Below are 22924 nucleotides of genomic sequence, written 5' to 3'. Positions count from 1 at the left end.
CTCATCAATTGAAACACAGAGGAAAGACATTATATCTACGTCATCGGAGATTTCTGAAATGTACTCATCCATATAGAAGGTTAAAAAAATCATTCAATGGATTTCAAGAGAGGGACGAAGCATCAAATCCACTTACTGGCGTTCAAATTCTTGAAAAAGTTAACAAAATACATCATGTATTTGGGAAAACATCCAAGAAGTCTTCTGTAACGACCCCTTGGAAGAAGAAATCAATATTCTTTGATCTTCCATACTGGTCAAAGTTAGATGTTAGACATTGCATAGATGTGATGCATGTAGAGAAGAATGTGTGTGATAGCTTGATTGGTACACTACTCAACATTCAGGGAAAGACAAAAGATGCAGTGAATGCTCGTTTGGATTTGGTTGACATGAATATCCGAGAAGAGTTGGCACTAAGGGAGATTGGTAAACGTACTTATTTGCCTCCTGCATGTTACACAATCTCTAGACAAGAGAAGATAAGTTTTTGCCTTTGTTTAAAGAGTATCAAAGTACCGCAAGCGCATCTTTATATATTGAACAACACAAATGAGGTGATCCTTTTTTTGAAAGCACACAAAATCATTGTTAAGAATAAAAATCCAAGACAATCAGAGAAATGGCAATTGATGGAGCATAACAAAACATTTGTCTTGGTTCAAATCTGAAATTGACAAAGAGCCACTTTCTTCTCAAACTTTGTTATGGCTTGCAAATGGTTTAAAGTTTGATGCCGTATGTTGTACAAGTTATGAAGTCAATAATTGCACATTCTATACGAAGACTTTGGATGATAAAAGCACAATACAAAATAATGGAGTCAGTTTAGAAGCTGATTCGCTTCAATTTTCCACATCAAAAGATCAATCTCCTGTATTTGGATCAATGAGATATTATGGTATAATAGAAGAGGTTTGGGAGGTTGATTACACCAAGTTTTTTGTTCCATTGTTCAAATGTAAGTGGTTTGACAATAAGAGTGGTGTGAAAATAGATGAATCAGGTATGACACTGGATGATTTTCGAAAGGTGGGTTATCGAGACGAACCTTTTATCGTGGTACATCAAGCATCTCAGGTTTTTTATGTCAAAGATCATGCGTCTGACCATTGGTATGTCGCTCTTCAAGGAAAAAACCAAATTGAAGTTAACGAAGACAATATGATTAATATTCATATTGCTGACAACCAATCATTTCATACTACGACAAATTTGGATGACCAACCTCTAGTTGACGATGTACATGCAATTCGGTCAGATCATAATGAGGGAATATACATATGATGAATCCATATCTTTATGTATGAATTTCAAATTTGTATATAAGTTTTTTTGTTAATATTATATAAGTCTTTTATTAATATTTCCTATGATTATTATTACATGTTTTGTTAAATTATATGATATTACGTAAGTCTTTTATTAATATTACATGTTATTTATTTTGACAGATATATGACTGACCATCCACATTCTTCACGAGATGAGGCTCCCCTTTCCAGATCCACTAGAGGACCCGCCAGAATGAAACAACTTTTGATCAGAAAAAATAGTGGTGAAAGAACACCAATGAATGTTAATGTGATCACGGGTGTGACAACTGGCCCCTATGCATAGTGGCACGTGATAGGATAACATTCTTACTCCATATTTTGGCCATGTGTCTGAGGTTGATCGGAACATTATATGGAACGATATATTGGTAAGTTAGTTAATTTCATTTGAATTACAGTTTGTTTATATTGATAATTTTGTACTGATACAACTTTATTATGTTTATTTCAGTTGACATTTGACATTCCAAATGTCGCAACACTTAGAAATAAGTGTTTATCAATTGTAGCTGAAAAGTTCCAAAATTTTAAAAGTAAGTTGACCTCGAGATATATTTATGGACGCAAAAAAAAAAATAAGTCTCCATGTAATACATATAAGGCCATTGATGAGGAGACTTGGCGACTCTTTGTACAGAGTCGGACAATAGAGGAATGACAAGTTAGTATAGTTGATATTATTTAATTCCTCATTAACAAATATATATTATATGAACTAATTAATTAAACATATGTGACATGCAAAAAGAAGCAAAGCACAAGAAACATGTGCTGAAAATAAAAACCCTCACCTATTATCTAGTGGTGGGTATAGGAAGCTTGAGGAGAAAATCCTCAAGCAAAAGGCGGAAGCTAGACCACCATCTGAGGATGGAAGCCCCCAGCCTCCTTCTCGACCTTCTCGGCATGAGAAATAGAAGTTGGCTCATTTAAAAGCATCGGGCTCCTACTCTTCTGACACTGCACGGGAAATATATGAAAGAATTGTAAGTTATTACTGTTCCTAAAATAATAATAATTTCATTATACATACTACATTGAACTTTTTAAAGACAAATGGTGTTTTGTAATGTTACAGGACTCCTTGGTTGAGTAGAGCTCCCAAGGTCAATTCACTCTAGAGGGTTGCCAGGATATTCTTACTGTTGGAATAGGACGACCTGAGCACCCTGGATGTGTACGTGCTACTGGAGATGGAGTAGGCATTCGAGATTACTTTGGGAGCTCTTCTCGTTAGACTTCATATGCATATAGCGAAGCACAAGAACAAAGGCTGACACAAGAGATCACACAAAAGCCTCGAGCGGACCTTAGGGAGGAGCTTAGGACAAAGCTTAGGGATGAATTGTATAATGAGGTATGTGCCATGTTCTAGCAATAGTTTGAGAGCTATGGCATGCGCCCGATGCCATCTCCTGTACAGGACAAGAACATGTTGTGCCTCCCACAGGTAAAATTAATAAACATTTATGTGCAATTATTTCTATCTTTTGTATAATCTAATATTTACTCTGACAGGGAGAAGCGGGAAAGGAAGTTCTTCAGCACCAACCGTCCCAGGGGATGACATGGACGATTCTAGTCCATGTTTGCTATACATTTTAGACGGTACCCTGACGATGTTGGTAGCTCGTGGAACAATGTTTAAGGCAGCGAGTGTTGTTCATGGTATGGAGCTATCAAAGGATGAGGTGAAGGTCTCAGTAAACGACATTATCATACCAGATCCCTTAGTTCCTCTGCCCACATATGAGATTTTCACTATGGCACATGCATTCCAGTCTTTTATTGCTTGGCCTAAACAATTGGTTGGTTCAGTTTCTGACCCCCCTGTATGGAATTCTACTTTACACTTCTCAATTTTAAAGTTTACATATTATTGATGTCAAAACTTATCTTATTTTTCCATGTAACAACAGACACATGCACAGGAGAAGACTCCTCTATCTGAGGATGATCCTCTTAGTTCATTACAGCTACTTGCTGACACCATTGCAGATAAGCCTTTGGAGGTTGAATATGATGCTAATGTATTTAGGAGAGGCTCTGAGGTCCCAATATACCTGTATAGCCAAGATGCTAGAGAGCTTGCATCGGGAACAGAAGAGTTGAATATTACAATAGTTCAACTGTGGATGATGTAAGTCTATGAGCAATTATTTATATAAAATTGATTTATATATCAAGTATACTTATATCAAAGTTAATTTTTGATTTCAGGTATATGTTCGGGATCAGTAACAACTTGGGGTACAATGATGATTATGGGTTCATTGATCCCCAATTCATTCACGGAACAAATGATTTTGGTGAGATCACAACACATCTCACAAGAAGATTTGCAAGTGGCAAGTAAATATATTTTATGCCTTATATATCTGGGAAAGTGAACTTTGTTAACATAATAAAGTTCCATATGTGATTTTAATATATAATAATTAAGTTATTATGAATTTTAGACGCCATTGGCAGCTTCTTGTTATTTCTATACAGGAGAGTTATGCTTTGTGGTTTTGCTCATTGTACAAGTCTCCTCCCACACATCTCAGACAAGCAGTTGATTGGTAAGAACCTCAATGTTTGGACTTTCTTTGTTATATAAATGAATGCTAAAACCTTTTTTTTTATATATATAGTTCTATTCCAACAAGTATGATGATGGTTGGGAGATCAATTGCTAACAATAGAAAGCTTTCATGGATTTCTCTCAAGGTTTGACATATGCTAAAGCCATACTTTCTTATAGTTGTTTTGTTTTAATGATTTTCATTAACTATTTACAACTATGATGATATATTATAGTGTAACAGATAGAAGGGGTCATATGAGTGCGGATACTATGTAATGTATTGGATGATCCACATTATTCGTTCCTATATCACAAGAGGTTGGGAAACAGTAATATTTAAATTTAACAAATTTTGATTTTCTCCAACATTTGGAATTCATATACACTAATTAATATCAATTGTCTTGTGCAGAGATTCAAGACTACTACAACAATTCCTGAGAAGCTACTTTCATTTTTGAGGAAAGCCACTGCAAAATATTCAGTTAGATTATATAATAGTTCATAGTTATTAGATTTAAAATACATTTGAACATGTTGATTTATAGATATTAGAATTTGTACATTATGTGATGTAAACAATTATTATTGTGTTGGATCTATTGAATTTGTGTATATTATGTGATTGTTTGATATGCAGGTCTGCTTTTGTGATAGTGGATATCACAAAAATGACCTGTTATTAAAAAAAATTCCACGAGAATAGGCCGCGGTTGTGACGACAACTGCGGTAGAAAGTTAAACAATTTTTTTTTAAAAAAAATAAAAAGGGTTTTGGCCGCGGTTGTAGCACGAACCACGATCTATTCCAGGTTTTTTACTGCGGTTCGAACCGTGACCTATTTTAAAAAAGGGTTTTGGCCGCGGTTGTAGCACGAACCGCGGTCATATCCCCAGCTTTTTACCGCGGTTGGAACCGCAGCCTAAATCCCAGACTTTTTACCGCGCCTGTATATGTCGCGGTTTATAAACCGCAACATATATTAAAAAACAACCGCGGTCGTTTCCCTTCGCTGCACTAGTATTTTATTTAAATATTATTTTCTTATCATTATATGATGCTTTCATTATCTCCATTTTTACATTTTCAATGCGCTCTTTCGTATTTTAATGAGGTATTGTTCTTTCTCATCAACTATTTTACAGACTTGCCTACTCAATGAAAAAAAATGATGGCGGATAAAGCTTAAGTATGCCAATTTTTGTTTGTGTTATTGAATTTCAGTATCTATTTGAAAATGCTGTATAATATAACACATTGATTTGCATGTGAAGAGGCTCTCTGCCTGAGACAATGGGGTCGGCCACAACCATATGCAGTGATAAGACTGGAATATGTACTATGAATCAGGTTAGTTGTTATTCAGTGTTTAAACCTTTTTTATAATATTTGTACTAAGTAAATTATACTTGCTTGAGAGCACTTGTTGCAATATTTTAATTCTATTGTGGTGTATCTGTTTCCCATCTTATGTCAAGTAGGAAAGACAACAACATGTAAGATTAGAAGTTAAGAATAAATTTAACGAACAGGAATATACTATGGTGTTGTGAAGGTTGACCAGTGGCTATATATTTTAATGAGCGTTATGCAATTATATCTAGTTAACTCTTAGATCAATTATATTATTTCTGCTGTGTCTGAATAGTCGGTAATGTTTGGAAACTTTCAGGCAATTTATCAAGTTTCTGTGTTGCTTATACCTAATTTCGAAGGTGTGAAATTACTGGGTTTGAGGAATGAAGCCAACCGCCCTGCTATCAAAGTGAAGAACTCTCTGATATTCAATGCTTTTGTTTTTTGTCAAGTAAGTTCTTATCATCACCAATTATTAGGAATTTACAAAGTTTTAAGCTTCAGCGGCTGGTAGCTACGTTTAATATATATTTTAGTTTTTTTTTTTTCAAAAGTGGTGGGTTGATAATATTGTTGAAACGAAGACCAGTCACTTCATTAGATTGAAATCTTCTGAAATGCTTATAACTTAATTGTAAAAAATAATTATAGATATATATAAAATTTTAAAAAGAATATTTTCCATACAAACCTAATTAAAAAACAAAGCAAGTTACTGTCTTTTAAAAGATGAAAAGCTATGTAGTTGTTCAAGATTTCCAATGTGACTAGGTCTTGTGAACATTACAGATTCAGTTGAAATCAGCATTTTAGATAGACAAATGGTGATTAAGTTGATAATTGTATGTTAAATCATGGCCCCAAAGTTGCAATGTGAAGAAATAGTAATGCTCTTATCATACCTCAATTTTAATGAATTCAATTCCAAATAGTATGATGAGGTCCCCCTTGGTACATATTTCTCAGTGTAGATGTAAAATATTCTGAGTAACTCTTCACAACATTATGAACTTGCCACCATTGTTCTGTTCTTCATCCCTTGTTTAGTTGTGCATAGCTATTACTAATTTGAGTAAGAAATGAAACATTAAATGTCTTTTTTTTTCTTGTATTTTTAAGATTCTTTAATTTTCATTTTATAATATTCAATTAAGTATTGGAAAAACTGCCAAAAGATATAAGATTTCTGTGCATTAAACATGTCTGCTCAGGCCAGAATTTATAATTTCAATATTCCAATATACTTGTGTAGAAGAGAAGAATTACTAGTTTTCAAGCATTTTTTCTACATCAAAAAATAAAACCCTTACTCGTTTGAAGTGAAAGAAGTGTTTCTTCTTTGGATGAATATGCAGTAATAGAGATACTTTAGAAAACTTACTAAAGAATTTGTCATTGGTGAAAAAGAAGTATAGGGTTGCTCTGATATAAGTGGTTAAATATTATAGAGGTATCGGGTTGCTCCCTCCCATGATTATCAAGTGATTCATGTTCAGTCAGATTCTACTTTCAATCTTTCTAGTATCAGAGGCAGTACTTCTCCCCAAGAACTTCTATCCACCCCCAAATAGAAGTAAATGTTCTACTATTTTTGTCACTATAGTTCGTATTGTGCTTAAATGTACTAAAGAATTGTCTTTTTGCAGAGATTAGATCCTATCTTCTATGTTTCTGCAACCCTCAAATTTGAAGAGTTGTTTCAAATGCACTCATGCAACTACTAAGGAGAAGGGAAATTTAAGCGAGCTTGAAGGTAACCATGAGAAGAGAGCAATTCATGAGAAATCCAACAGTAAACTAGTTGTAGCTGAGACATGAAATGAGATGAAATTGTAGAAATAACACGTTATAAAGTTTGTTATTCAGAACCATGAAGAATTATTAAGTTGACAAACTATTTGTATTTTTAATGTTCATAATTATTATCTATAATATTATGGTTTTACATTATTATGATTTATTATTAATCAAATTTCTTATTAATAAAATGAAGCAAATCATTTGAATTATTAAAAAATTAAATTAAGTAATCCTAGCAATTATCGACAGTTTCTATAAAACTCTCACAAACAGCGGCAGTTTTTAAATAACCCGAGCAATTACCGGTGGTTTTTGTAAAAACCTTCACAAATAGTGACAGTTTTTAAGTAATTCCAACAACTATCGGCGGTTTTTAAATAACATCAGCAATTATCAACGGTTTCTGTAAAAACCTCAATAAATAGCGACGATTTTTAAGAAACCCCACAAATAATGGCAATTTTAAAAAACACTATCGAGAGGGTGATTTTTTCAGTGGTTTTGCCAACCACGAAAATGTATTTACCAAAAGTTAAAATCACAGATAATATGAAAATAAACCCCTATAAAATCTCATATTTTTGTAGTGTATAATAATGGTCCTAATAAAACCATTGTCATATTGATTTTTTAACACGGTTATGACACTGAATACATGACGATTATTTTTTTTTATTTTCAATTTGTTTTTAACAACGATTATGCACCAACTATGTTTACATGACAATTATCATTATTTTTATTTTCATTTTCTATTCGTTTTTAACAATGGTTCTGCTTGATAATCGATATGTTATATATATTTCTAAATTTTTATTTATTCCCCACTTAACTAACTCTATAATGATGGATTTAGAATCTGTCATTATTTGAAAACATAACTGATGGTTTAGAAATCATTGTTATATGAAATAAACTTTTAATGACAATTCGAAAGTCGTAGTAGAAGCATTGTTTTTTTTTTTTTTCAAAACACTTTTTTTCAGTAGTTTAGTCTCTATTTCTAATAAAAAGTTTTATATGTTTTTAAATTTGAGACTAAATTAATTTATAATATTACTTAGAAAAGTTTTAATTAATTATTATTGATTTTAAATTAGTCTCTACCCTTAAAATAAAATAAATAATTTAGAATCAATAAAAGTAGCTAAAATTTTTGTAATTAATATTAAAAACTAATTTATTCTTAAATTTACAAATTTTTGTCAATGATAAAAAAATTTTAGATACTAATAACTTTTAGTTTATAAATTAATCTTTAATTTAATTAATATAATATTATTTTTTGTGTCCAAATTTGGTTATTATTTAATAGTTTTTTTAAAGTGTGAAATATGGTACTTAAACATTAAGATAAAATTTCTTTCCCGTTTATAATTATAAAAGTATACATAGACATGACATGAAAGACAATAGTATTTTTATAGTTTTGTAAAAAAGTACATGCATTATTTAAGTAAAAGAAATTCAGTAGACAGTTATCCATTAATAAGTTATCCACCAATTTAGATAAAGTATCCATAAATAAGTTTTTAAGCATGTTATGAAAAGTTAATCCAGAAATAAGTTATTCATAGCTAATTAACTTGCCTATAACTAAGTTATTTAAAGAATAATTCGTGACTAAAGTTATTCACATATAAACATTTATTGATAATTGTTATGACTAACTTCATGATAAGTTTTTCCTACTGATGAGTAATTATTTTTTTTTACCTACCAATTTGTGTCGTTGGTTTTGTTATTATAGTCTTATAGATATGGTAAAAAACAAAACGTTGTCCCACACATTTCGGATCTATCAATTATAAGGTCTCAATATAATAAAATATAACAGAAATAGTGAACATAATACAGCAGACATACAAGTGGATTAGGGAGGAGCTGCAATTTATTTGCTCACTTTTACTTTAATTTTCTTATACAATACATTTATTTACTGGGTTGCTGCAAGCGATATCGATGATGAAATCAATTCGAAGGCATTACTAGTTCTTCGTGTACTATCCATGAGCTGATTAGAACATCTCATATCTTTAACAATCATAAGTAGAGCCACTATGAATGCGTAGTCCACGTTAGGTTGGATCTTCACATTAAAGCCACCATTATTCTGCACCTACATTAAATACAAAATAAGATATTTAAAGTTTACTACTTATAAAAAACAAAGAATATGTAAAAAGATATAGTAACTTAGAAATCATACTTGGGCTACAATAATAGGAGATTCACCGGCATAAACTGCGCAAGAGTTTTTACTTCCATAAATGATCACTCTAAAGTCACTTTCCTTTTTGCCTTTATTCTTTGCTAGGAATACATTTAATTTAGTAATCCCGGGTGGGATCGATTTATTGGTTTTTTTCACAGAAAATAGCAATTGAGATGAATCGGTGCTTTCACCATTGAAAACTTTGCATCGCTCATGCATCGTCACGGCCTGCATAATGGAAATTAAAGTAGAGATATAATCTGTGTAGTGGGCGAATATGAGAGTATAGATAGATGCATGAGAAAGCAAACCTTTCTGTAGAAGGTGACGATGGGTGTTTTTGTATTATCATATAAGACACGTCGGTTGTGAAGTGTGAAAAAAGTATCGTCCATATAAAAGAGACTATCACCATTTTCATTGTAAGTGATTCCTGTCTCAGTATTAATCTGTAGAGTGATAGAGTCAGCAGAACAGTAGAAAGGGTTGATAACTGAGACTTGATTCGCCATTGATGAGAGAGGAAGGTGTTTGATGAAACAACACTGTCTTTATTTATGTCTTTTATATGCCAATTTATAGACCAACTGTTTAAGTTTACCAATACCAATACCAATCTGCAAGTGTATGATATCTACCAAATTTACACGCGTCAGATATATACACCCACGATGAGTCAAGATTTTTTGGTAGCATTATTATTAAATAAAAAGTGGTGACACTAAGACACAACAATAGTTAAGTATGCATTTGATTTAAATCGAAATTAAAGGTTGATTTTGATAGAGTGCAAACAAAGTCCCACGTTGAGTGGAAGAAGGACTGATCAAGGGTTTATATACACATAGATATCTCCAATGGTAAGAGGTTTTTTGGAGAGTAGTACCAAAAGCAAACCCGTGAGGGCTTGGCCCAAAGCGAATAATGTCTTACTATGTGTGGAGTTCTCTGTGTGTGTCGAACCTCCTCCCAACATATTTAATATGTGCATTTTATTAAATCAACGGTAATTTACTCAATAAATTTTGAAAATAACGTGAATTTTGTTCCAGCTATTATTGGTTATTTTAAGTCTCTTCACGTAATAAAAGTTCTCTTATCCAAAGAAAAATATGTAATTGTATGTGATTTGGGATTCAACTACAATAAGACTAGGTTGATTAGGTCATTAGATACGTAACTTGTGTCTACATTCAAGCAACGGTATTAATTAGTGTTCCGTTAGGGCCTAAAAGTCCACCCCTGGAAAGTTATAAAGTTTATCCACATGATCCACACTAGGAATAAAAATATAACTTAATTAATTGATCTGTCATTGCTGGTTTATATTTTTAAAAAACAGTATTAATTAATAATAACATTGACCTAACAGACGTTTGCTTATTTTAAAAAATAAAAATGAAAGTTCCCTCTACTTTACCAAAGGGTATTTAATTTTAAAAAAAATTAAAGATAATGTTGGTGTAGATCTAGTCTATTATTTATTTATTAAAAAAAAAAAAAAACTATAGATAACGCCAATCTAACCAACGTTGTTGATGGCTAAAAAAAAATAATAAAATAAAATAAAGCAGCTTGTGCCCTTGCTCATTGTGTGAGAGGTGAATTTCACCAATTCGTGCTAAAGTTCAAACACATACAAGTCGGCTATAAAATTATCAGTAGTATACATTCACTTTTAAGAAGATAGAATGTTTGATTGATAATTTGAGAAGAATTTCATATAAAATAAAATATCTAAATCTTCATAACTAAAAACTCTTCAATGCTCAATATGGAAGACATATTTTGTCAATTCCTGCAATTTATTATGATCAAGTTTATTCTGATTCACAACAGGTTACTTCTTTTCAATAGTCCAACCTTCTTGTAATATATCTAAATTATACGACCAAACATGTAAGATAATAACAAAGGGAGAATACACACAGTTCAAAGTAGAAAATATAATTGTTAGGAGTATAGATGGGTTCTATTAAACCCTTTCTCTTCTGCTATATTTTTCTTATCCCCATATTTTGTCTATATTAAGGCATAACTTGTTTCGATTATTTGAAAAAGCATATGGGTTTTTATTTTTTTAAATAAAATATTTTTTTTTATATTATATATTTTTAAAGATGTAAATAATGTAACTTAAATCATTAATACCTATAAAATAAGTTCCAACTATTAGTAGAATAATTTAATGTGTAAATTTAATAATTATTTTAAGAGGTTGAAGATTCTACTTCAATTTAAAATAAGACAATTTCATAATTTATTTTCGAGTGAAAATTTCATTTTACAAGTTGATTTTGTGAGATAGAGTTATAATATCAAAATTATAAGTTAGATTATTGTTTGTTTAACTTATATGTTATCAGTTAGACTCTATATTAACAAAGTTTATTATTTATTAGAGATAAAGTTAATTTATAGTATATAAATAGATACAAACCTCATCAAAGATGTTACTAAGATTAGCTACCGAAGAACACCACGTCGTGATTAGCCATCACAAACCACTGCGAGAGTTAGTGAAGCACAATTAGAGAGCACCGTGTGTGGAGAACACCACGACTCTTAAGCATTGTCACTACCCACCAAAGACAACTACAACTACAACTAGTCACTAGAGAGCACGGTGAGCAGATAAATTTGCCACAGTTGTGAGTCCCCTACGCTATTTCGTTTCTTCCGAAACTCCATTAATCCATGAAATTGACATCCCCATATATTAATTTTGGTAACCCTAAGTATTGTTTGTAGTTGTCGTTAGAGGGCTTTATCGGTGGCCATATCAATTTTGATCTGTCACTAGTTGTTGAGCTAAGGAATGGTTATGGATGTTGGTTCTTCGTTAATATTTTAAATTTTGTTTCCCTTTTATTGCCTCCTAGTTTGATAGGGATGCATTTTTTACTTATAGGAAAGGTAAAATATGATTGACTGTGCATTTTTTTTTTTCAGGTAAGTTTCTTTACCTTTTAATTGTGGTGTTTAAGTATGCTTTTAATTCATTCTTTGGAATCATATTTCTCGTGTTTAAGCAATCTTTATTTGATTGATTTATAATCATATTTTGTGTTTAACTTTTCTTGGTTCTGGTTCCTTTTATGTTTTTCGGTATTGTTATACGTTGGTTCGATTAAATATGAATTGCTTTGTTTAGTTGACCTATAATGCAAAAACCATATATTACACTAGTGGAAGTGATAACATGAGGATAAATTATCTTGAAAACCATTTCAAAGTACAAATTAGAAGGTTATCTTTGTGTGGACGAGTGTTTTATACGTTTTGAAATTAGACTTAATAGACCTTCCTCCAACCATTCTCATTAATCAAATGGCAACTCCTGTTTCTCCTATTTTACACACCCCATTGATCAAAATCTCAAAAGTATATGTGATACAATCGAAATACAAGTACTTGTATATTTTATCCAAGTATGTACTCTAATATTCCAATTTAAAGTAGAAAAACCAATTACATGTGAAAAGTGTCTTAGATTAATAGAGTATCCTCCTTGCATGGTCATTGTTAGAAAAGAAATTCCGAATATCTCAGGACAAGAGGGGGTGAATTGGATTATGTCTTAAAACTTGATCTTTTCAAAGGCTTTGTAAAATCTTTGGTTTTCTTGAAATCAATTAAACAAGAAGTGATGAATCAACAATAGAAGAGAAAGAGTAGAGAGAAAGATCAACACAGACAATCTATACTGATTCGGCTAATCCAAAACCTACATTCAGTACTCCTTCAACAATTTTAGTTGAAGGGAATCCACTATAAATTGATAGAGTCTACAGAAAGACAAAGACACCCCTCTCAATGCACTTCTCACCACACTCAAAATCAAATATAGCAAAACAAGAGATGAATACCCTCACTCTCATATAGCCCTTGAGAACACTCACAACTCTCAACACCTACCCAACACGCACAGGTAGACAAATACAGATTGTCAATGACGATCTTGATCTTCAAGTCACACTTCTCTTGGTGCAGATCAAATCAGAACAGTTCAACCCACTTTCTTGAAAGAATCTCGATGTGTAAGTAATCTGATTTGAACCTTGATTTTCCAAGACACTTCTTGAACGCTCATGTAATAAAAAATTAACAAAACAATTAGTATACGAAAGTGATAACAATTGTATATTTTGAAACAGAGCTCAAGACGAATATATGTAGGGTTTTCTTAATCCTGACGCAATTTAATCGATTAAGATATTTATGTAATTTGTTAAGCTTTTCTTTTTGTTTTAAGCAAATTATCCAAGCATGTAATCGATTATATCATCATATCATCCAATTATAAATTCATTTGACCATTATGACAGTTTAGGCTATTAAATGAAATGGATTTAAACAAAGTAAATTCATTTAACCAATTATACACCTTATGTAATCGATTAACCCTGTATTTAAGCAAATTTTCAAATTAATTTCCATTTTAAACATATCAACTTACTAATAAAACATATAATGGCATAAATTTTTATTTTAATCGATTATATGAATTATGTAATCGATTACTACAGAGTAATTTGCCCCTGTTAAGCATACAATGAGATATGATGAAATCTAACCGATTATACTATGTTAAATCGATTATTTCATCCAAAAATGATATACTAAATCTGTTTAAAGAAAAATTCATTTACCAATAATGAATTCTCATATAAAGCACAAACTAGATACAGATAAGACAATTGTTATGCCATTTGTTGTGCAAGAAACTATAAAACATTCTTTTATGCATCATAAAAAACAGATATAAAGGATAGGTTTAGTTCCTCCTATCAATAGTCATCATGAAAAAAATGGACAACTTAACATCTTAAACCCAATAAAAATGAAATTTCAAATTTAGATTATGTGTACTTGATTAAATGGTTTCTCCTATTTTCTAAATCAATACAACATTTTGCCTGTTGTTGAGTTCTAATGAAAATCTTCTTCAAATAGAGTCCAGAAAGAGTAACTTTCCTATTGAAATATTTTATAATTGAGTATATTATCAACTATCAAAACACGACGTAAATCCAATTATCCATAAATATTTCTAAATAATAAGTAGAATTTTGACTTTCAAGAGTTAAATGTGCACTTTCAACGTTGTCACAACCAAAATTACACTCACGGAAGATGAATCTTTATGAGATAGGAATTTATGTATATTCTTATATTTGATAATCTACTAAAAATTAAAACATTTCAATTGGAAAATATGAGTTATCAATGGTATTAGAAGAATGTGAGATTGAGCTCATTCAAACTCAATACGAGATAGACTCGTTTATTGATTTGGAAACGAAAGGAAATCATTTAATGAAGTATAGAAAAAAAATTAAAGTACCATTCTTATTAAACTTAAGAGATAAACTTGTTTAATGACTTCATGATGTCATATAAAGAGGATATTTTATTAATTTCTTCATTACAAAATTTTATGAAATTACTAAAGGAAATAAATATGTTTGTAAATTTGAATTATTAATGGATTTTATTGACGGATTTTGAATTTTGAATTATCGTCAAATTTCAATGATAGATATATTATCGACGAAAAATTCATCAATAAAATCCATCAGTAAATCTATCGGTAAAAAAATGGCAAATTTCTTGCCTAAATTTTGTGTTTAGTGTCAATATATACTACAAATTTCAAGGGCAAATTTTGCATTCATTTTTTCAGGTTCATTTTTTCTTAGAGCCTCCTCGCCACCAATACTTCCCACCACCAATGCAACGCTTAGAGTTTGGTCACTGTTGTTTCCTGTCACCACTATAATCCAGAGTCTCGTCATCGTTGCTCTCCACCACCACTACAACTCGTCACCATTTCAACCCTTCACCACTATTGTTTGCGTTTCCCCTTTTTCGGCGAGCCCGTGCAGTGTTGACGTGTGCAATAATGAATATCACCAGCACTGACGACATCTTTCTTCCCTCCTATTTCTCTTAAAGATTTGAGAATCACAAAAAAACTCTCCCTTGTCGAGAAAAAAATCTCTGAACAAAACCTTACCTTACGAAAAAACCTCATTTTTCTTCCTCTTTTGATGATTCCCTGCTATTTTTTTTATTGGAAATAAATTGATTGTTTGTTCATGGTACATTTCGTGAAAATGCAACGCTAGGCGAGGTTCTCTCTGGCTCAGCGATACTAACGTCAACCACCAATTAAGTTCGACGTCAAATTTTTTACATAGAAATTCAATGTTGGGTGAGCTCCTCTCTGGCTCAACGAGGGTAACGTCGTTCCACAACAGATTCAACGTCAACTTTACGTCAAACCTCTTTCTACTAGACGTCAACTTTACATCACGTCCCCTAACAATGGACGTCAAATCTTCCTTTTAAAACACAACTATTTATTCACATATTAGACGTCGAACTCTATATTAGTCGATGTTTCTATAAACAAGTAATGTCGGCCTACATAATTTTATGTCAAATTTATGTCTCCCGATATGACTTTGATCTCGAGTTCACCATAAGCGAGGTAATAGCCTCTTCGATAGTTAAATTCCATAAGCGTAAAACAATAAGCACATTTTAACTTTTTCTTCTTCTTTCGCCATAGAACACGAACGCAAACAATTGCTTTCCATCTCGCGTGAACATTTTTTCCTTGTCGCTCCGTCGTCGTTGCCTCCACCACTAGTCGTCGCCGCTGCCTACACCACTGCCTGCCGCCGCTACCTCCTCCACTAGTCATCGCCACTGCCTTAACAACTGGCCATCGCTGTTGCCTCCACCATTGGCCGCTATTGTTAAGTTTTTTAACCTATTGTTCCTTCTTCTTACTCGTGTAACCATTCTCTCTCTCAGGTGAAGTTTTTGGTTCTAGCCTCCATTTCTCTCACGCGAAGCGCCTAGTGTCGTCTCCATTTCTATCGGGAGAACGTTGCTACCTCATATTCTCTCATGTGAACTACGTTGTTCGTTGTTGCTATCGATCGTTCGCTGTCGCCACCAACTATTCGCCGCCGCCTTCGGCCGTTCGAAACCAACCAAGGCAAAAGACCCTTACATAGTGCCTCGGTTCAAAACGAGGCAATTTTACCTCGCCTGTATATACCTTAGTTTATGAACCGCTGTGTATAAAAAAAAATAATCGCTATGGTTTTTCTTTACTGCACTATTGTGAGATAAAATTTCTTTCACATTTACAAATATACAATTAGACTTGAACTGAAAGACAAAATAGTATTTTTATTAGGTTAAAACCACTTAGGCGTCCCTATTTTTGTAAGGTTTTCCCAATTGGGTCCCCGTCTTTTAAAACTTCCCAATTGAGTCCTTATAAAGTGCTAATTTCAAACAAATTAACCTCTCCCGTTAAAAATCGTTAACGGTGTTAAACTAGTGCAGAGGTGTTGTCTGACGTGGTAGACGTTTTACTGATTTGCGACATTTGGCACTGTTGAATGAAACATGGCGTTTTATCCATTCATTAAAAATGATAATTAGATTTTTAATTGTCAAATTATGAGAAGAATGAAATTGTGATTGAGCTTAAGTTCTGAAGTGGGAGACCCAGATCGAACTATTTAGGGTTCATTTGTGTCGAAGCTTGGGCAGCACTTGAAGAGGGAAGTTCTAAACTACAAGACGCAACAATGTCCATGGCGCATTCTTGTTCCTCTTCAACTTGCAATGACTGCCGAAGGAAACATATGCGTTCTGTTAGCTCTCGTGGAGATGCGTCTCTGACATGCCATTGTGGAGAGAAGACTGTGTTGAGGACTGCAAAAACGACCAAGAATCGAGGGAAATAGTTCTGGGGTTGCCCTAGGTATAAGCTAGGGAGGGAAAATGGATGCAACTTCTTCAGATGGTTTAGTGATTGGGGAGTTGAAGAAAGTATTAGTTGTGAGCTTTTGGAAGCGAATGATGAGAGGTTGGTGAAGACTTTTGAAAAGCAAGGTGTTAAGAAGATCTTTGATACGCAGAAAGCTGTGGTGGGTCTTGAAAGTTGGATGAAATATTTGGTTGTGGTTGTTAGTGTTCTATTTATAATGAACATGATTATAATTGCAATGCTGATGGGAAGGGCTTGATGATGTATTTAGTTGTAGGTTCTGGTCATCATAATGTACTTAGGATTGGTCTGTTTTGGTATTAGTTGCAGGATTTGGTCATGTTATTGTAGTTAGTTGGTCTGTTATGGTATTACTCGTAGGTTTTGGGTATTGTTAATGTTTTGTGCTCTGAAGATGTACTGCTTCAGATGTTTAATGTAATGGTCCAGATGTTTAATGTATTGGTTGATATGTTTAATGAAAATGGTATTTTGGAAAGCATGTGTTGGCAACATTTCCCTATATCAGTTATCAGTTATCAAAGTTATATATTGCCACCTGATTAAAGAAGATTAACAGTAATTGTACTGATATATATCAATCTGAAAACATAACTGAATGAGTAAAATAGGCAATGGAATTTCGTAACTTTTATATAAATACCAAAAGGTAACCATTCAATGTTCATACAGCCAGCAAAATTCAAGTGACCTATTACATGAACCATTCTTCAAGTGGCCTATTACATATATGGTACCACTAAAACATCAAAGTCTGGTAAACATCAAAATTTGATAAACATCAAAATATGGCCTATTACATATGCTACCATCAAAATCTGGCCTATTACAAAATCTGGTAAAGTTCAAGGGGTATGTGTATCTGCTCCATCTGGTTCACCCTGAGACAATGTATTGGGTTCTCCTTCTTCCTACACTTGGCTTCTGTTGGGGCAATTTCTTTTATTGTGTCCCACTTCCCTACAGATGGTACATCTTTTGAGTAAGCCACCCTTTGACATTTTAGTGGTACTTTTCTTCAACTACCATTGCTTTAATCTCCTTTTCTTCTTAGGACGACCAGATAGTTGTCTTTTTGGTGGAGGCAAGACATCCGGACATTGAGTGACCTCCCATAGATGTTTTCCATTAATGGGGTATATAATGGAGGAATACATCTCTTCATAGGTTGACTTTTTAAACCATACTGGTAGATAGTCCTCTGCATTTAGGTTGAGAAACCTCATTGTTGTCAATGCATGCACACAAGGAATTCCACTGATGCTCCACTTCCTGCAAGAACATATATATTTGTCTATATCCACCACAAAGTTGTCCTCACTTTGGGACACATGTCTGATTTCGAAAAGTTTGTGTGCAGACCAACTGTCAAGAAAAACAAACATTAATTATATCAATTTGGTAAACATAAACAAGTATATACAGATGTAATAGTTGTGCATACCTGGGAATCCAATTCTTTGTTTGTTGTGCCTCCTTGTTTAGTCTACTCAGAATTTTGGGACAATTTGATGACTTAAAAGAAGTTACCCTTGACCTATTAGTGGCCCATCTCTTCATCATGTACAACCTGATGTCCTCCAACATTGAAATAATGGGTTTTGTCCTTGTATTTACCAAAACGCTATTAAAAGCTTCTGACATGTTATTGACCAAGGTATCACTTTGAGCTGTGGTTGTGAACCTTGATCTTGACCAAAACCTTGAAGGAAAACTAGTGTTAACTTAAATAATGTAAAAAATAGTGTTAATTTAGATAACCTGAAAAGTAGTATTAAGTAAGTTTGGCAAACCTTGGAGGAATTGCTATGAGATGTCTAAAAGCATCTTCGTTAAAAGCTTTAATATTTCTCATCTCAGTCTCCCACTGTTGTGGATGAGTTGTTGTAGCTGCCCTCCACATAAGCCTTTTTAAGTTTTTTCCAGGGAATTTTTTCCTGAAGTTGGCATATAAATGCCTTACACAAAATATTTGTGCAACTCGAGGAATAACATCTTCTACAGCATATCTTAAACCCTATGAAATCATTCATATGCTTCGTTAAATGAAAAACTTAATTGTGTAAGAGAAAAGACAACAATTATAATGGAAATTACCTTTTGTTGATCTGACATTACTGTAAGTCCAGAACACACATCTGGACCACCTAGGTTTTCAATCAATAGCTCCAGAAACCATGTCCAGGTGTCCTTGTTCTCAACTTCAACAATTGCATACGCCAATGGCAACATTTGGTCGTTTGCATCTCTGGCCACATCAATTAATAGCTCACCATGATGTTGACCTTTCAAGAAGGCTCCATCAAGGCCAATGATTGACCTACATGAAACAAAGTTATCTTTGCATGCCTTTAGGCATGCGTAAAACCTCTGGAATACTACTTTCGCATCATATGGCTCAACTTTGACCTTGATTGTAGACCCAGGGTTTCTTGCTAATAACTCATGAGCATAATCATATATTCTAGTATATTGCTTAGTGAAAGAGCCTGTCACTTCGTCTAATGCATATGTTTTGGCCCTGTAAGCCATATTCTTAGATATTGCTATATTCCATTTCCTAGAAACTTTTTCTCTAATATCAACTCCCTTGACATTAGGATTCTCTCTCACTGTTTTTTCCAATTTTGTACTAAGCCATTTTGCATTGAATAGTCGAACCTTAAGTTCCCTACTACATGTATGAGTGTCAAACACAGTCCTCAGTTGTCATGACTTAATTGCACCCATGAAACCAAAATATGCCACCCACGGGCATTTTCCTTTTGAGCCCAAGCATCTAACCCTTATTCTTCTTTTATCATTCTTCACAAGTTTCAAATTTCTCCCATTCTCCATTGCATAACTTTTGATGGCATCAAGGATGTCTTCTTTATCTACGAAGTAAGTTCCTACTTCCCAGTTAAAATCTACCATATTTTTTGGCTGACTAAATGTGGAAAAATGGCCATACCCTTCGTGCTCACTGTCTTCATCACTATTGTGAGGAGAACTTAATTCATCAGATTGTCATTCATCATTGAACCAACTACAATCATTAATCTCATCTTCATCCATATCAGAATCAGACTCAGGTAGAAATGGTTCAACCTCAACCTCCAAATCACTACAACTTTCACTTACATCACAGTCAATGTCTACGTCTACTAACCCATCCTCGTTATCCATCTCACCTTCCTTTTCAGCGTCATCACTTTCCTNTGTNGAACTCCAATCACCAACTTCTACATCATCCATCTCACCATCCTGTGGTTGTATCTTATCAGCCTCAACTTCAACTTCACATGCTTCTACCCTATCAACCTCAACACTATAAGCCTGAACCTCAATACCATGTACTTCCTCTGCCCTATCAACCTCAATATCATATACTTTTTCTGCCCTATTAACCTCAATACTAGGAGTCTGAAGTTCAACTTCAGCTGCCTTTGTCCTCTGAACATCATCTTCATCAACCTGAGTACCAGCAACTTCCTCAGCCTCACCAACAACTTCCTCTGCCTCTATCCTCTCTTGCTGCAAACCATCTAGTGAGACAGCAGCCTCACCATCAACTTCCTCAGCCTGCCCGACAACAACTTTTGTCCTCTCACCATCACCAGCTACCCCCTCATCCAACTGTTGACCCTCACCATCCTCTTCTAAACCCTCAATAAATGGTGCAACATCCTCACCTCCTTCATCAATGTTATACTCAATCATGTGAATGACTTCAGCCTCAGACACATTGTGCACTACATACAAATGAACTCGTCCATTTAAGTGAGCTAAAGTGACCATTTGCATGGCACCTACGTCATCAGTCAATGCTTCTAGCCTATCATCTAAGACAGGACCACAACCAACAGAGTACCACAACTCTTTAAAACCATCGTACCCTAGAATTTTGACTACACTCACAACCACAAAATAACTCCATATGTCAGGATCAAAAATAAGTGTCTCAATTAGCCCTTCATACTTTAAGCAACCCTCATTCATGAACTTTCCTCCATGGTGAATAACTACTTCGATATGGTCCATCACTCACAACACCGTAAACAATATTCTACACCTACCAATAACCATAAAAGGACAAAAGACACCGCTTATTAAAGTAATAATGACAACAGAATCTAAGTGTAACTATGGGGGACATGGGGGACCACAACCGCAAAGAGAATACAACACATTTTCAGACAACCCATACCCCACATTAAAAAAGTCATCCCCAGATAACAACATGAACAATCACAATCAAATATTAAACTATTGTCTCAACAGATTCAAGAGAAACCACAACAATCAAGAAATTAAAAAAGGCATCCCCAAATAACAAGTAATAACAACTAATCAAGATATTAAATAAAGGCATTCCCAAATAATCAACATATTAAAAAAGTCATCCCCAATTAACTAACTTACCTTCCACCAATTTGAAGAGAAACGACTTGACGGAAACGCAGAACGAAGTCGCGATTCAAGTTAACATAGGGAATGTCCAAGCTCCAGAGCCCGATTCATGTATGTATCGTCTCAAACTTGCGATGTTAATCAACTTGCGATGCACTCCTCTCAAACTTCTAATGTAACTCAATCCCAATTGCTTTTCGATGTTCCAGAACCCTAATTCCCTTTTTTATTTAAGTGAACCCTAATTCCCTTTTTTTAATTAACTGAACCCTAATTCCCTTTTTTAATTAACTGAAACCTAATTCCCTTTTTAATTTCAATTTATAACTTAATGTTCATTACCATTTTATAATCATTTATTAGAAGGCCACGTATCCACTTAATTTCTGACACATTTCACTACATACTTAATGGTTGAACACGTCAGACAACACATATGCAATAGTTTAACACTGTTAACGATTTTTAACGGGAGGGGTTAAATTGTTTGAAATTAACACTTATAAGGACTCAATTGGGAAGTTTTAAAAGACGGGGACCCAATTAGAAAAACCTTATGAAAATAGGGACGCTTAAGTGGTTTTAACCTTTTTATTATTTTGTAAAAAAGTACATGCATTATTTAACTAAAAGAAACTCAATAGATAATTATCCATAAATAAGTTTTCCATCAATTTAAATAAAGTATCCATAAATAAGTTTTTAAGCATGTTATAAAAAATTAATCCATAAATAAGTTATTCATAGGTAACTTGCCTATAACTAAGTTATTTAAAGAATAATATAGGAGACTAAAGTTATTCACATATAAATATTTATTGGTAATTGTTTATATGACTAACTTTATGATAAGTTTTTCCTACTCATGAGTAATTCTCTTCTTCTTCTTTTTCTTTACCTACAAAATTGTGTCGTTGGTTTTGTTATTACAAGCTTGTTGCAAGCGATATCGATGAGGAAATCAATTCGAAGGCATTACATGTTCTTCGTGTACAATCCATGAGCTGATTAGAACATTTCATATCCTTAACAATCATAAGTAGTGCCACTATGAATGCGCGGTCCACGTTAGGATGGATCTTGACATTGAAACCACCATTATTCTGCACCTACATTAAATACAAAATAAGATATTTAAAGTTTACTGCTTTCAGAAACAAAGAACTACTAATACATGTAAAAAGATATAGTAACTCAGAAATCATACTTGGGCTACAATAATAGGAGATTCACCGGCATAAACTGTGCAAGAGATTTTACTTCCATAAATGATCACTGTAAAGTCACTTTCCTTTTTGACTTTATTTTTTGCTAGGAATACATTTAATTTAGTAATCCCAGGTGGGATCGATTTATTGGTTTTTTTCACAGAAAATAGCAATTGAGATGAATCGGTGCTTTCACCATTGAAAACTTTGCATCGCTCATGCATCGT

General features: G+C 33.3%; 2 protein-coding genes across 2 annotated transcripts in view; both read right to left on the bottom strand.

Annotated features, from left to right (window-relative positions):
- The window catches only part of LOC106758848 (protein LURP-one-related 15-like), a 44299-nt gene that overhangs the window by 6701 nt on the left and 14674 nt on the right, over positions 1–22924 (bottom strand). The window lies entirely within an intron of this gene.
- Positions 8882–9795, bottom strand: LOC106758371 (protein LURP-one-related 15-like). The gene is made up of 3 exons (XM_014641302.2): positions 9590–9795; positions 9273–9506; positions 8882–9182 (listed from the first exon to the last, which is right to left on the bottom strand). The coding sequence occupies exons 1-3, from the start codon at positions 9788–9790 to the stop codon at positions 9000–9002; spliced, it is 618 nt and encodes a 205-aa protein (XP_014496788.1). The 5' UTR covers positions 9791–9795; the 3' UTR covers positions 8882–8999.

Source organism: Vigna radiata, chromosome 4 (assembly GCF_000741045.1).
Source record: "Vigna radiata var. radiata cultivar VC1973A chromosome 4, Vradiata_ver6, whole genome shotgun sequence".
Lineage (NCBI taxonomy): Eukaryota > Viridiplantae > Streptophyta > Magnoliopsida > Fabales > Fabaceae > Vigna > Vigna radiata.
Note: the sequence above shows the minus strand (reverse complement) of the source record. Positions and strands in the feature narration are given on the sequence as shown.